The following is a 14,419-nucleotide window of genomic DNA, read 5'->3' on the forward strand; positions in this document are numbered from 1 at the left end:
TGCTGCTGCTGCTGCTGCTGCTGCTGTAGGGGCGTGCATTAGCGGGAGCAGGGAGGCGCAGCGGATTGTGGACTGGGTGACGGGCAGCATTCCCAAGAAGAAGCTGGAGAAACTCATGGCAAGCCAGACCCGCAAACCCTAAACCCTAAACCCTAAACCCTCGCCCTAACACGGGGCCCCAAACCTGCTGCTGCTCCTGCTGCTGCTGCTGCAGCTTTTCAAGGGACCGGGGGTGACGTGGCAGCAAAGCGAAGCTGATGACGCCGTGGGACTGAAGATCGGCAGCAGCCAATATGTCTATGAAGACGAGATCCAGGGGCCCAGGCCAGAGTGAGTTCCTGCTGCTGCAGCAGCAGCAGCAACTGCTGCTGCTGTGCTTGGCCTGCTAGTGTATTTGCAGCTTGCGCGCGACGCCGCCTCCACAGGCAGCTCACTGCCTGTTGCTGTTGTTGCACTTGGCGCACTAGACCCACCTGCTGCTGCTGCTGCTGCTGCCGCTGTTGTTGCACTTGGTGCACTAGACTGACCTGCTGCTGCTGCTGCTGCTGCTGCGGGTTTTGTTGCAGGGAGCGGTGCGAGTGGTTTGGCGCAGTGCGGTGCGGCTTCTGCGGAGAAGGGCAGCAGCTAGACCGGCTGTTTGTGGGGTGCATCTCGATCCCGCTGCCCCCCAGCAGCAGCAGCAGCAGCAGCAGCAGCAGCAGCAGGTGCCTGCGCGTGGCGGTGCACGAGGACTGCAGCTACCACTGCCAAGAAGTCCTCAGCAGCGCAGAAGGCAGCCAGTGGTATAACTTAACTCGCGGGCTGCTGCGGGCTGCATGCACTTTTTGCTGCTGGTGTGGCTGCCGCGGCGCCGGCCGTCTCTGCAGCAGCAGCAAATGTGCTGCAGCAACTCACCTCCCCTGCCACCTGCGCGCCACGCAGCAGCGACGCGACATGTGGGCCCCCGCTTGCGCTGCTGCTGCTGCTGCTGCTGCTGTGGCGGCTGCTGTGGCGGCTGCTTTGGACGCTTGTTGTGGAGAGGGTTGGGGTGCTACTGCTTGCCTGCTGCTGCTGAAATTGCTGCTGCGCTCCTGCTGCTGCTGCTGCTGCAGTCCCTTCTACTGCCCGGAGCACCTGTTGAAGAAGTGGCACGGCTACGCAGGAGGCCCAGGTCAGTCCCAAGCAGCAGCAGCAGCTGCTGCTGCTGCTGCGGCTGCTGCTGCGGCAGCCGCTGCTCCAGAGCCTAGGCGAGCGCTACACGCAACAGCACGCCAGCAGCAGCGCCGGCTGAAGCAGTCTAAGCAGCAGCAGCAGCAGCAGCAGGAAGAAGCAGCTTGCCTCGACTGTGCAGCAATTCGCACTGATGCTGCTCTTACTAAGGGGTTGCAGCAGACGAGCAAAGCAGCAGCTGCTGCAGCAGCAAATGCTGCAGCTGCAGCAGCAGCAGAAGACGGTGTAAGCTACAAGGATGAACTAGCAGCACTCGCCACAGGGATAGCTGCTGCAGCTGACGCTGCTGCAGCACTGTTAGGAGACGCTCCTGGTGCTGCTGCTGCAGCAGCAGCTGCTGCAGCTGATGATGCTGCGTCAGCGACGGGCATTCCCGGCAGCGAAGGCTGCAGCAGCGCAGGCTCTCTAGATGAGCAGCAGCAGCAGCAGCAGCAGCAGCTGCCGCTGCCAACAGAGAAGCAGCAAAAGACTGTGCGTCCGCTGCCTTATCAATTTCGCGTTGCTCCGCCGCCGCCGCCGCCGCAGCGGCAGCAGCAACAGCAGCACCGGCAGTACCTCATGCAGCAGCAACAGCAGCAGCTGCAGCAGCAGCAAAAGAATATGTTCAGTGAGCAGCTCAAGGCTTTCCTGAACGCCATAGGATACCATTCCACAGCAGCAGCAGAAGAGCCAAACCAGCAACAGCAGCAGCAGCAGCAGCAGGAAGAGCAGCAGCTGCTGCTGGATCAGCGGCAAAAGGAGCATCAACAGCTGCAGTTGCACTACCAGAAAGGGCAACAACAGCAGCAGCTGCAGCAGCAGCTGCAGCAGCTGCAGCACCAGCAGAAAGAGCAGCAGCTGCTGCAGCAGCAGCGCTACGTACAGTGAGTATTGGCCCCCGCCTTTCGCTGCTCTTTCCCTCAAAGTTCCGGTGTACATACACCCCAAACCATGAATTAAAACTAAGCAGCCTAAGTTGCTGCTGCACTCCCTTTTGCTGCTGCTGCTTTTTGCCCCTCTGTAGCATTTCCTTTTGTTGCTGCTGCTTTTTGTCCCTCTTTAGCCTTTTTACTGCAGACATTCGTCCCCGCATTTCGCGACAACTAAGCAGCAGCAGCAGCATTAGCAGTTGCAGCAGCAGCAGCAGCTGCTGCTGCTGCTGCAGCGGACCACAGTTAGCTTGAACTGCCTGCAGTTAGCTGCAGCTGCCTCCAGCTAGCTGCAGCTTTACGCAGCGCCGTATAGGTAGCCACTGAGAATACATGCAGCTAGCCAGAGCTAGCCACAGCTAGCTACTGGTAGCCACAGCTAGCTGCAGCTAGCCACAGCTAGCTACAGCTAGCTACAGCTAGCTACAGCTAGTCACAGCTAGCCACGGTGAGTAGGCCGCGCCCAAAGACATTCCGCGCAGCCTCCTTGGGAGGGGGCGTTCTCTAGTTGGCTACGTCTTTCCTGTGCAGCAGCAGCTGCTGCTGCAGCAACAGCAACAGCAGCAGCAGCTGCAGCTGTTGCTGCTGGACCCTCAGTGTCTGGCCGCTATTAGCAGCGTTTGCAGGCACATAAAGCTGCGGGATTTGCGAGGATTTGAAAATATAAATTGCAAAATAAAAATAATATTAAATTAAAAAAGCAATTCGTTTGAGTGGGTCAGTGTGCCGCTTGCTGTACGCATGCACTGCGGTGTACAGACACCGCAGCCCACTGGTGCCTGCATGCAGCGGGAAGCAGCAGCAAATGGAGGCTTTAAAGCAGCAGCAATAAGTGCACCTGAGGGGATTTATTTAATTAAATTAAAATTCAACAAACTGAGCTAAAATTTGATGGAAATAAGTCAAAAGAAGCTCCGGGGCTCCGGGCTTAGGGGGTGCGGTGGGGGCCAGCAGCGGCTGCGGTCCACTGCGGACCGGCGGCTGCGCGCGGCGGATTCTCAGAGCGAAGAATAAAGCATTACTGGGAGTTTTCGGTGAAGCAAACCAAAAACTAAATTAATTTGCAAATGAAATTTGTTTGAACGGCTTCAGGCTGGGTCGGCGACGGGGTGTACGTACAGCTGGTCTGCGTACGCGCGGAGGACCGGCGGGTGACCACAGCGCGGCGTCTGCGCCCCTCGGTGCGAAAAGAGTTGAAACCTGCAGATAAAAGCCCAAAAAACAACAACTCGTTGCGGAATAATTCGAAAAACCGGGAGAATCGGGGTCGTTTTGGGCGCTTTCCGGGAAAATGCTGTCGGTGCTGAAGAACGCGCTGGTCACCGGCGCCAGCAAGGAAGACGTGGCGATCCGCAAGAAAGAACTCGACTGGTTCGCAAGAAACTGTTGGATTATAACTTCGCAGTCGACAGTCATTGCGGGTTTTTCTTTTTCGCAGCTTTCCAAAGCCCCCGACAGCCCCAGCAGCAGCTTCGCCGCTGTGCTGCACCTCGCGCTCACCGGCGCCTCCTTTGCTGCTGCACTCACTGTCCTCGTCCGCGCCACCCTCACGGGCATTTACGCCCAGGGTAACTCCCCCTGCTGCTGCTGCTGCTGCTGCTGCAGCGTGGAAAACGCAGCTTCTGACGCTGCTGCTGCGGCTGCTGCATCGCTGCTGCTGCTGCTGCTGCTGCTGCTGCAGGTCTGGCGCTGCGGGGTCCCGCAGGTTTCAGCGACATGGCAGCAGCAGTGGACCGGCTGCGAGCAGCACAAGACAGGATCCTGCAGGTGTTTGCTGCTGCTTTGGTTTGCTTCGTCTTCTCCAGCTTCACTGTTGTCTTGGCAAATGAAAAGCAAAAAAAAACTTCTCTCAAACTCCAAACAGCCCTCGCTGTTGCTGCTATCGCCATGGCCCTCGTCGCCTGGCGCTCTCTCCGCCTCTTCTACCACAAACGGTGCCTAGGGTTTAGGGTTTAGGGTTTAGGGTTTAGGGTTTGGGGGTTGGGGTTTGTGGGCAGCGGCAGCGCTTTGGCCTTCTTCCTTGCTTCGTCCGATTGCTGCTAGTGCTGCGGGGGGTCTACACTTGCTGCTGCTGCTGCTGCTGCTGCTGCTGCTGCTGAGGGGGTTTCATTGGCTGCTGCTGCGCTGCTGCAGGGCGGCCGGGGGAGGCCTTCGAGGCATTGAGGGGATTTATGGCCGCCTGGGGGATTTGGACGCACTTGTGACTGCAGAGTAAAAAGCAAAGATAAAGTAAAAAATAAAAATAAAAATAAAAAATAAAAATAAACAGTCAAAAAGAAATAAATTAAAAAGAAGAAAGAGGAATAAAAAGCGGCGGTGGGGGGCTGCTGCTGCTGCCGCGCCTTCAATAAATAAACTGACAGATCCACAAGGCAAAAGCGAGGGTTTAGGGTTTAGGGTTTAGGGTTTAGGGTTTAGGCGAGGTGTACGCACACCTCGTGTCGGCTGCTTAGTCTAGTGGTATGATTCTCGCTTAGGGTGCGAGAGGTCCCGGGTTCAATTCCCGGAGCAGCCCCATGTCTTTTTGGTTTTAAAGTGTCATTTAAATTGTCAATTTGTTTTAAATTTGTTTTTCTTTTTATATATTCTTTTATTTTTTCTTTGTTTCGCATTTTTGCCCTTCATGTGAATCCATTTGGCGCCTGGCGCCGCCGCTGCAGCTCGCGGGGGTGGCGGCGGAGGCGCTGTCTTGCGTGCCTCTGCCGCGAGACATTTCTTTTTCGTTTTTGCCGATTTAGTTTTTAATTTTTAATTTTTCTTCAAATTAAAAAGAAATAAATTAAAAGATTAAACCATGTTGGGGGAAAAAGGGGCATTTGGGGCTGGCGGGCGGCGAGCAGCAGCAGCGGCGGGAGTGTGTGCTCGGGCTCCAGCAGCGCGGATGTCTTGGCCTTCTTTGCCGCTGCTCCCCGCCAAAAGCTGCAGCAAATCGAATTAAATTGAGAATCTAATTTAGTTTAATTTAATTTATTTCTTTTTTTCCAGTTAAACGTCCCCAGCCGCCCCACACACCAGCGAAAATGGCACTACCTGGAGCAAGACGCCTTCTTGGCCTCGGCTCAAGAGCTGCTGCTGGCGGCCTCCTGAGGGCCCCCCTGTCTTCTGTGGCAGTCCCGAGGGCCCTCTGTGTTCCTGCAGCAGCAGCAGCAAGTGGAGCTGCTGCAGCAGCAACAGCAGCAGCAACACCGAAGAGAAGCTTCGCCACCATACCGCAGCCGACTTGTCTCGTGGGCACCACCGCGCCAGACTTCACCCTTGACGCCTACATGCCCTCAGGTAAGACCAGCAGCAGCAGCAGCAGCAACAGCAGCAGTAGCAGCAGCAACAACAGCAGCAGCAGCAACAACAGTAGCAGCAGCGAGGCCCCGCAATCCCATAGCTCAGGGTTTACGCAGCTCCCCACGACCCCTGCGAAACCTCGTGTCTCCCGTGCCCCTGCTGCTGCTGCTGCTGCCGCTGCTGCTGCTGCTGCTGCGCAGGGAAGGTGGAGAAGCTGTGTCTGTCGGAGCTGCTGCAGCAGCACATCGGAGTTTGTTTGCTGTTTTACCCTCTGGACTTCACTTACGTTTGCCCCACAGAGCTGCTGGCCTACAACAGCAAAGTGCAGGAGTTCAAAGACCTCGGATGGGCCGTGAGTTCTGCTGCTGCTGCTTTGCTGCTGCCTCTGCTGCTGCCCTTGCTGCTGCCTTTGCTGCTGCCTTTGCTGCTGCCTTTGCCGCTGCTCTCTGTCTGGCTTTCGCCTTTGATCTCATTTGCTGCTGCCGCATATGTCCTTTGCTGCTGCCGCTGCTGCTGGCCTGCTGCTTCCCCTGCTGCTTCGCCTGCCGCTGCCCCTGCTGCTGCTGCCGCTGCATCTGCTGCTGCACCCCTGCCCCGCCGCCCCTGCTTCCCTTGCCCCTCCCGCTGCCCGCACCCGCCCGCGGCTGCTGCTGCTGCTGCTGCTGCTGCTGCTGCTGCTGCTGCAGCTGGTGGGGATATCGGTGGACAGCGTGCACAGCCACAAGGCCTGGTGCGAGCTGCCAGCAGCAGCAGGAGGCCTCGGGGGCCTCCAATTCCCCCTTGCTTCGGACTTCATGAGAGAAGTTGCTGCTGCTTACGGGCTGCTAAGTGCTGCTGGCTTCGCGCTGCGGGGCTGCGCGCTTGTGGGGCCCCACAGGCTGCTGCGGCTGCTGGCAGCAGCAGACACGCAGCTCGGCCGCAGCCCCCAGGAAACTCTCCGTGCTGCAGCAATGATTTCCCACTTGCATGCAGCAGCAAACCAAAACAAAGTCTGTCCAGCTTGCTGGCAGCAGGGGCAGCCCGCCATGGAGGCCACCAAGGAGGCGGTCGCCAAACACCTGCAGCAAATGAAGGCAGAGGCCAGCAGCAGCAGCAGCAGCAGCTGAGCAGCAGCCGCAGCTGCGCGGCCAAGACGCGCGCCGCCGCGTTGCTGTGGCGCCGGACCTCGCCCCGCTGCTGCTGGGCGCCTGCTGCAGCTCTTGCTGCCGCTGCAGCAGCAGCAGCAGCTGCTGCTGCTGCTGCTGCAGCGGCAGTACTAGTTCGTGCTGCTGCTTTTTCTGAATTGCGTGGAATCTAAAAACTCAATTTAAGAAAAGCAGCAGAGATGAAATGAACTGCCTGCTGGCCACCGCCCACGAGGCGACACAACCAATACAGTGCTGCTGCTGCTGCTGCTGCTGTTACTGCTGCTGGTGCTGCTGCTCTTGCTGCTGCTGCTGCTGCGGGCTACTACTTCTTCTGCTGTTGTCTGCATTCCTCTGTAGCAAAGAGTTGAGAGGGTCCTGGCGCCCCCGGGGGCCTCACAGCGAAGCTCGCGGGATATCTCGGGGCCCCCAAGGGGGCCCCCAGGGGCCTTTAGGGGCCCCTAGGGGAACTCAGGGGCCCCTAGGGGCCCCAGGGGGCCCTAAAGGCCCTTAGGGGCTTCGAGGGGCCCCCAGGGACCTCCGGGGGGCCCCGGGGGACCCCCGTGGGTCTGGGGCTTTGTGAGGCCCCACAGGGGCCCACAGGAGGGTCTCAGGGGGCCCCAGGGGACCCTAGCAGCAGAGCAGCAGCGGAGCAGCAGCAAAGGATCAAATGTAGCTTAGGGTGGTGTACGTACACTGGATCGCTTTGCAGGGAGTCACAACAGGATAAGAGTCCTTTATATTCCTTTCTATTTATTTAGAATTATTTATTTTTAGTCACTCCATTTTTATATTTATTTATTTAAAATTATTATTTTGCATTTATTGCCATTTAAGACATGCGGCCGTTTGCCTCAGGGGCCCCACTGCTAGAGGGGAAGGAGCCGCAGCAACTGCAGCAGCAACTGCAGCAACAATTGCAGCAGCAACTGCAGCAGCCACAGCAGCAGCTGCAGCACCAACTGCAGCAGCTACAGTAGCAGCAGCAGCGTCAACTGCAGCAGGTGCTGCAGCGTCGACTGCAGCAGCAACTGCAGCAGGCTGTCTTCAAAGATGTGAATAAAGACATCTTAAGATGCAAAATTCAGAAGTGCAGAAGCAAATGCATCTTCTGTGAACATGTGGGGCTGCTGCAGCTCCGGAAACAGAAATTTAAAAACAAATGCAGCAGCAGATCCAAAAGAGAAAAGTCTGCTGCAGCAGCAGCACGCAGAAGACCTGCAGCTGCTGCAGCAGCTGCAGCGGAAACAGCTGCAGCAGCGCACAGGTGAAAGAATCATCTTGTGTGAGCAAAAGAAAGGAACTGAAGAGAGAACTAGAGGAAATAAACTTAAACTAAAACTGAACTAAAATAAAAGTAATAAATAAAAGGAATCCGTCGAATCTATCTGCAAGCGAGCTGCAGCTGTCTGGCTAAAGTGTCTGGACAGAGGCAGCAACAGCAACAGCAGGAGCGGCAGAACAGCAGCGCGAAGTGCAGCAGCAAATAAGCGAAAACGCTAAACAAAGCAAATACAAGAACTAAACAAAGGAGGTCTTTAGAGAGGCACTCAACGAGAAGCAAGTTTACAAAGAGTTGCGGTCTGTCTGGGCCGTAGCACTGCTGCTGCTGCTGCAGCAGCTGCTCCTGCTGCTCTGTACCTCTTCTGGTGCTGCCGCTGCTCTCTGTGTCTCTGCGGCTGCTGCTGCTGCTCCTCTCTTTTGCCGCTGCATTTTTTGTTCCGCCGCCGCTGCTGCTGCTGCTGCTGCTGCTGCTGCAGCAACAAACTAGGCCCCCGGCCCCACAAGAATGTTGTTGATGGGAATGAAAACCAGCTTGACAACGTAGCCAATAAAGCCCATCAGCAAAAAGCCAACAGCGCAGGCCCAGGCGATCTTTTTGAACTCGCGGGCGTCAGGTTTTGTGCATCTGAAAAGAAATAAAAAGAATTAAAATGAATTAAAATGAATTAAATTATCGCATTTTCACAAATTAAACACTTATTTAATTGTTAATTCTAATTGGGGGTCTTATTTGATCAAAGAATGGGAGAAAAAGAACGAAAAATGATCGAAAAATTAAAAAATTAAAAAAAATTAAAGTTTGAATTAAAAAAGTTCAAATGAAAAAACATGGATTGGGAAGGTGGCAAGCAGAGATGAAGAGAAAAACGAAAATAATAAAAATAAAAAATAAAGTAATTTAATTAATTCAAATTAATTTAATTTAAATTAATTTGATTAATTTAAATTAATTTAAATTAATTAAATTAATTTAAACCAATCAAATTAAATAAATGAATTAAAAGCAATAATCATGAATAGATGGAGTAATAATTTGGGAGCGATGGAATGAAGAAAGTAATTTGGGACTGAAAAAGAAATGAAAAAAGAATTTAAATATTAAAAAGAATTAAAAAGAAATAAAAAATAATTTAAAAGTAAAAGTGTTTAGAAATAAAAAGAACTTCAAATGGAGCAGCAAAAGACTTCCTCTGAATGACACTCTTTTGAAGAAAAGACAAAAGAGAAAAAAAGATAAACATGAAAAATAGAATTTTAAAAAGTTTTGAAGATAAAAAGCGGAAATAAAGAAATGAAATAAAAACAGAAGAGGAAATTGAAAAGAAACAAAGGGGAGGTAAAAGGAAACAAAGAGAAAACGGAAAAAATGTAAAAGAAAAAAAAGATACGGAAAGGAAACTAAAAAAGGAAATAAAACGGAAATTAAAAAGGAAATCAAAAAAGAAATAAGAGAACAAAAAATGAAATGAAAGAAAAAACAGAATCCAAAAGGTAAAAAAACACTTCAAATAAAAGCTAGCGAACTAGCGAAGCAACTAATGAACGATTTAACAATTAGATTAACTAATTAATTATTTTTTTTGATTATTTATTTTAATTAATTAATTTAAATAATTTGACTGAATTAACAAATTAAAAAACTATTTAATTATTATTTAATCGAATTATTTATTTTAACTCTAAAACGCAAAACAAGCCAGCGGGGAAAGTAAGAAGCGCGGGACCCGCTGGGGAGCGCGGGAGTCGAAAGTGGTCGAAAATAGGTCGAAAAAAAGGCGAAAAGGGGCAGGAAAAGAGCGGAAAAGAAGAAAAAAAAGAACGAAATGAATTAAATAAATTAAATTGGATTAAATTGGAAGAAAAAGGAGCAAAAAAAGAAGCAAAAACGCGAAAAAAATTAGAAAATACCTCCGAACGAGGCGCACAGAATCCGCACCGAAGTCCGCCAGCTCCGTCACCCAGAAACCCAGCGGGTGCGAACGGTCCAGCAGGAAGCTGGGAACTTTGTTTAATTGGACCATTTTCTGCAAAAAACGAATAAATTAGTCCAAATTAATTCGAAATAAATCAAGATAAACCACAATTCAACACTTTTCACCCTTTATTCGTAAACAGCGCCAAAAACCGCCTCGAAACACCCCCTGACGGCCGCTGCAGCAGCTGCAGCAGCTGCAGCAGCTGCAGCAGCAGCAGCAAGCAGCAGCAACACGCGGCAAACGCAGACGCCGCAGCAGCGCAGCATCAAAAGGGATAAATGGCAGCAGCACGAAGAGGCCGAAAGGACACAAATGAGAAAAAAGAAGAAGCAAAAGAGAAGCAAAAGAGGCACAGAGAAAGTCTTCCTTCGCCAGATCTGCCAAGAAGTGCACTCTAGATCAGCAGCAGCAGCAGAAGCAGCAGCAGCAGATGCAGCAGTAGCTAGGGGAAAGAGAACAGCATGGAGAGCAGCTAAGGCGGCATCAGAGCCCACACCACACAAACATGCTGCTTGTAATGCTGCTGCAGCAGCAACTGCTGCTGCTGTTGTTGCTGCTGCTGCCTCGGAGCCAGAGACATTACATGAGAGCTGCAGCAAACCCTAACAAAGATGCCGCAGCAGGCACCAGCAGCAGGAGACGGCCGCTGCTGCTGGAGCCAACCAGCCAGCGTGGTGCTGCTGCTGCTGCCGCTGCTGCTGCCTAGCACACTCCACTGCTGCTACTGTCGGGGACTGCGAGGCAATTCAGGGCCGTATCGGTATGCAGAAGCAGCAAACAGTAGCAGCAGCAGCAGCAGCAACAGCGCGGGAGCGGCGGGGAGGCGAGCAGCAGGTGGGAGACGTGCAGCAGCACTGTTCTTCTACAGAGACAATGGCGCAACGGAAGCAAGGACAGCAGCAGCAGCAGCAGCAACCCTCTTCGCTGCTGTTGCTGCTGCTGCTGCCGCCGCGTGGTAGGCAAAGGCCGGCGCTTACATGGAGCGTGTCTGCTGCAGCAGCGCAGCAGCCGGAGGCGTCTCGCAGGGGAACGAAGCTATCTTGAGCGGCAGCAGAAAAAAGAAATTGCAATTAATTTAGTTTTGAAGAACAGAAGCAATGCTGCTGCTGCTGCCGCTGCTGCTGCTGCAGCGCGGATGAACAGCAGGGCTGCAGAGCAGCCGCCGCCGCAGCCGCAACAGCAGCAGCAGCAGCAGCAAATGCAGCAACAGCTGAGCGGCCTGGCCGCACGGAGCCCCGGCAGCAGCTAAGAGCACTATAAAAGCATTATAAATTAAATAAATAATAAATTGAAGGAGACTTAGGGCTAATGTATCCCGGGTTTGTAACAGCAACAGCAGTAGCAGCGGCAGCAGCAGCAGCAGCAGCAGCAGCGCTGCTGCCGCCTCCTCGCTGGCTGCTCCCAGCTCCGTGGAAGACGTGAGAAGCAGCAGCAGCTACCTTAGGTGTCTCTTGAGCTGTTTGTTGCTGCGCCCTTCAGTCAAGCCATAATCGCCCTGCAGCAGCTGCGGCATCCGTCTTGGTGCTGCTGCTGCTGCGGTCGAGCCGCAGCAGCCTGGCAACAGCAGCTGCTGCAGCAACAGCTGCACGGAATTTCGATCTCCAGCGGAGGCGGCTTACCTTCAGCAGCCGACCGACCAGCCACCGAGCTCACCTGTTGCTGCTGCTGCCGCCTTCGCCGCTGCTGCTGCTGCTGCCGCTGCTCTAGCTGCGGCAGCGCCGCACACGCGCGCAACCCGTGGGACAGCTTCCCCCAGCGCTGCAGCAGAAGCAGCAGCAGCAGCTGCAGCAGCAGCTGCAGCAGCACCAGCAGCAGTACTTGCAGCGGCGCCATGGCCTTCACAGGGAAGGGCAGGGGCCTTGGCGGCCCCCCCGTGCTGGCTAGCAGCAGCAGCAGCAGCAGCCGCAGCAGCAGCAGCCGCAGCAGCAGCAGCCGCAACAGAAGCAAGTTGGCAGGCGGCGTGGGCGAAGCCTTGCTGCAGGGGATTGTCTCTGATGATTTGTTTTTAAATCTTCTTTCCTGTGGAGCTGCTGAGGAAGGTAAAGGCTGGGCAAATGCATGCAGCAAATGCATGCAGTATCTCTGCTGCTGCTGCTGCTGCTGTTGCTGTTGCTGCTGCTGCACTGTTTTCTGCGACTCCTGCTCACGTTTTTGTACTGCTACTGCTGCGCTTTCCCGCGCTGCTGTTGCTGTTGCCTGCACCTGCAGTTGAGCTCGCCAGTGCTGCTGCTGCTGCTGAACCTAGCAGCAAATGAATAGCTGCTGCTGCTGCTGCTGCTGGATGCAGAAGAGGACTGCTCCCTGTCTCCATCGCCCTCGCTGCACTCTTTCACGGGCGACGAGCTGGCGCTGCTGCAGCACGACCTCGACGTCCTCACTGCAGCGCAGCAGCAGCAGCAGCAACAGCAGCAGCAGCAGCAGCAGCAAGGCTTCCTCGGGCCTGCTGCAGCAGACTGCGAAGAGGCCCTCGACGTCAGCCGCGTGCGGCGACTGGTGGAGGACTACTGCGTGCGGTTCAGCTGTCTGTACACCCCAGGTGCAGCAGCAGCAGCAGCAGCAGCAGCAGCACAGCAGCAGTAGCAAGGGCAGAGCAGCGGCAGCGGCACAGCACTAGCCCCATAGCACTAGCAGCAGCAGTAGCGCAGCGGCAGCGGCGCAGCAGCAGCAGCAGCAGCGCAGCATCAGCAAAAGCTTTCTTGCCCATTTACTTGTGCTGCTTGTCGCTGCTTGCTGCTGCTGCTTCTCTGTGTAGGCCTGGCGCTGATTGCTGCTGCAGTCAGCTGCCTTGCGGTGTTTAGAGGAGCAGCAGCAAAAAGGCGCTGCGAGCTGCTGCATGCTGCTGCGCTGCAGTTGGCGTCTCCTGCGCCGCTGCTGCTGCTGCGGACCAAGACAGAAGACCTGCCGCACAGCAGCAGCAGCAGCAGCAGCAACGGCGTCGAAGTAGATGCTGCTTCTGCCTTCGAGCAGCAGCAGCAGCAGCAGCAGCAGCAGCAGCAAGACCCGCTCGAATACCCTCCGGTGTCTCGTGCTTTTGCTGCTGCGGTGTACAGGCAGCGCTTGCAGCAAGAACAGCAGCAACTGAAGGGACAGCAGCAGCAGCAGCAGGAGCAGCAGGAGCAGCAAGAGCAGCAGGACCAGCATTTAGCAAATGGGCAGCAAGCAGCAGCCCCCGGCGCAGCACCAGCAGCAGCCCCGGCAGCAGCACCAGCAGCAGCCCCGGGTGCGGCTCCAGCAGCAGCGGCAGCAACATCAGCAGCAGCTGGGTCCTCCCGGCGTACTTCTTGCAGCAGCAAAAGCGACGAACTAGAAGACGTGCTGCTGGATGATGACCCTCTTCCAGCAGCAGCAGCAGCACCAGCAGCAGCAGCAGCACACCCCTTGGGCAGCAGCGGTGGCTCGTGCTTCTCGTCTATTGTGGCTGCTTTGCGGTCAGATGAGCAGCAGCTGCAGCAGCTAGAGCAGCAGCGGCAGCAGCAGCGGGCGGAGATGGAGCTGCAGCTGTGGAGTTTGCTGCAGTACCATTACCCGGCGTTGGCGGGGCAGCTGCAGCAGCAGCTGCAGCAGCAGCAGCAGCAACAGGGTCTCTCGCTGCTCTCGCTGGCAGCACACTGGCTGGGCACGGGCTTTGCTGCACGCTGCTTTTTCACGAAGGCCCCCACAGAGACAGCAGCAGCAGCAGCCGCTGCTGCTGCTGCTGCTGCTGAAGAAGAAACTCTGGAAGAGAAGCTGCAGTGTCTCGACACCTTATGGCGCCACCTCGCCCTCATCAAAGAGCCCCACGCGTACGTACACCCCAGACCCCCCAAACCCTAAACCCTAAACCCTAAACTCTAAACCCTCAGGGCCTCGTCCGGATCTCGTGGAAGACTTAGCTGCAGAGGGCAAGGAGCTCTTGGCCTACTGCTGCTGCTGCTGCTGCTGCTGCGGTGCAGGGGGCTCATGCTGGCGGTGGCTCTCATCATTGCTAACGGACCTTCGCTGCGCTGCTGCTCTTCTGCTGCTGAGCTGCTGTCGTTTCTGCATTTTGGCGCAAAGCTTCGCTTCCCTGCTGCTGCTGCTGCTGCTGCTGCTGAAAGTGCAGGTGCCACTGCCGCAGCAACAGCAGCACAGAGGCCTGTGGCCGCTGCAGCGGCTGCTGCTGACTTCGCTGCAGCCGAAAAGGCTGCTGCAGACGCAGCAGCAGCAGCAGCAAAGACACCCCAGCGGGGAGCAGCAGCAGCAAGAGCCTGGTGGCAGCAGGCGGCGCTTTTAGGTGTACGTACACCTGACTGCCTTCTCAACTTCAGCCTTCAGTCTTCTAGAGGCCCCAGAGAAAGTAAGAGCATTTGCTGCTGCAGTTGCTGCAGTTGCTGCTGGCGCTGCTGCTGCACCCGCAGGCTGTGCGTGCTGTGCTGCAGCGTCGTTTGCGCTGCTGCTGCTGTTGCTGCTGCTGCTGCTGCTGCCTAGGCTTGTACTGCGGTGTCCAAGCAGATTCACTTCCAGCGATTTTCTACCACAGCACTGCCTTTCGATGCCACTGCATCTCCCGTCGGCGCCGCTGCTGTTATTGTTGTTGCTGCTGCTGCTGCTGCTGCTGCAGGCTCGCCGTCGCCGCTGATTGATGGGGCCTCGCTTTGCCGCTTTCTGGTGCTGCGCGCGA

At 55.1% G+C, this 14,419-nt stretch overlaps 6 protein-coding genes across 6 annotated transcripts in view; 4 read left to right on the forward strand and 2 right to left on the reverse strand.

Annotated features, from left to right (window-relative positions):
- Positions 1 to 218: 218 nt before the first annotated feature.
- Positions 219 to 650, reverse strand: ETH_00027850 (uncharacterized protein; the record flags this gene model as incomplete). Its single annotated transcript, XM_013378214.1, has 1 exon — positions 219 to 650. One exon carries the CDS (start codon positions 648 to 650, stop codon positions 219 to 221), a length of 432 nt encoding a protein of 143 aa, XP_013233668.1.
- Positions 651 to 933: 283 nt separating this feature from the next.
- On the forward strand, positions 934 to 2,076 carry ETH_00027855 (uncharacterized protein; the record flags this gene model as incomplete). Its single annotated transcript, XM_013378215.1, has 1 exon — positions 934 to 2,076. One exon carries the CDS (start codon positions 934 to 936, stop codon positions 2,074 to 2,076), a length of 1,143 nt encoding a protein of 380 aa, XP_013233669.1.
- A 1,332-nt stretch (positions 2,077 to 3,408) lies between these two features.
- ETH_00027860 (high mobility group protein, putative) lies at positions 3,409 to 4,332 on the forward strand (the record flags this gene model as incomplete). The annotated part of the gene is made up of 3 exons (XM_013378216.1): positions 3,409 to 3,685; positions 3,799 to 4,060; positions 4,251 to 4,332. The coding sequence occupies 3 exons, from the start codon at positions 3,409 to 3,411 to the stop codon at positions 4,330 to 4,332; spliced, it is 621 nt and encodes a 206-aa protein (XP_013233670.1).
- Positions 4,333 to 5,137: 805 nt separating this feature from the next.
- ETH_00027865 (Zgc:110343, related) lies at positions 5,138 to 6,502 on the forward strand (the record flags this gene model as incomplete). The annotated part of the gene is made up of 3 exons (XM_013378217.1): positions 5,138 to 5,393; positions 5,597 to 5,748; positions 6,083 to 6,502. 3 exons carry the CDS (start codon positions 5,138 to 5,140, stop codon positions 6,500 to 6,502), a joined length of 828 nt encoding a protein of 275 aa, XP_013233671.1.
- A 1,785-nt stretch (positions 6,503 to 8,287) lies between these two features.
- On the reverse strand, positions 8,288 to 9,825 carry ETH_00027870 (protein translocation complex, SEC61 gamma subunit, putative; the record flags this gene model as incomplete). The annotated part of the gene is made up of 2 exons (XM_013378218.1): positions 8,288 to 8,429; positions 9,713 to 9,825. 2 exons carry the CDS (start codon positions 9,823 to 9,825, stop codon positions 8,288 to 8,290), a joined length of 255 nt encoding a protein of 84 aa, XP_013233672.1.
- A 1,786-nt stretch (positions 9,826 to 11,611) lies between these two features.
- ETH_00027875 (uncharacterized protein) overlaps positions 11,612 to 14,419 on the forward strand; it is a gene marked incomplete at both ends in the record, with an annotated part of 10,049 nt that continues 7,241 nt past the window's right edge. Inside the window, 4 exons of the mRNA XM_013378219.1 lie at positions 11,612 to 11,819; positions 12,068 to 12,316; positions 12,533 to 13,562; positions 13,713 to 14,095. Coding sequence (XP_013233673.1) covers positions 11,612 to 11,819; positions 12,068 to 12,316; positions 12,533 to 13,562; positions 13,713 to 14,095 — 1,870 coding nt within the window. The remainder of the gene's footprint in view (positions 11,820 to 12,067; positions 12,317 to 12,532; positions 13,563 to 13,712; positions 14,096 to 14,419) is intronic.

This window comes from Eimeria tenella, genomic scaffold (genome assembly GCF_000499545.2).
Source record: "Eimeria tenella Houghton genomic scaffold, Eth_scaff79, whole genome shotgun sequence".
NCBI lineage: Eukaryota > Apicomplexa > Conoidasida > Eucoccidiorida > Eimeriidae > Eimeria > Eimeria tenella.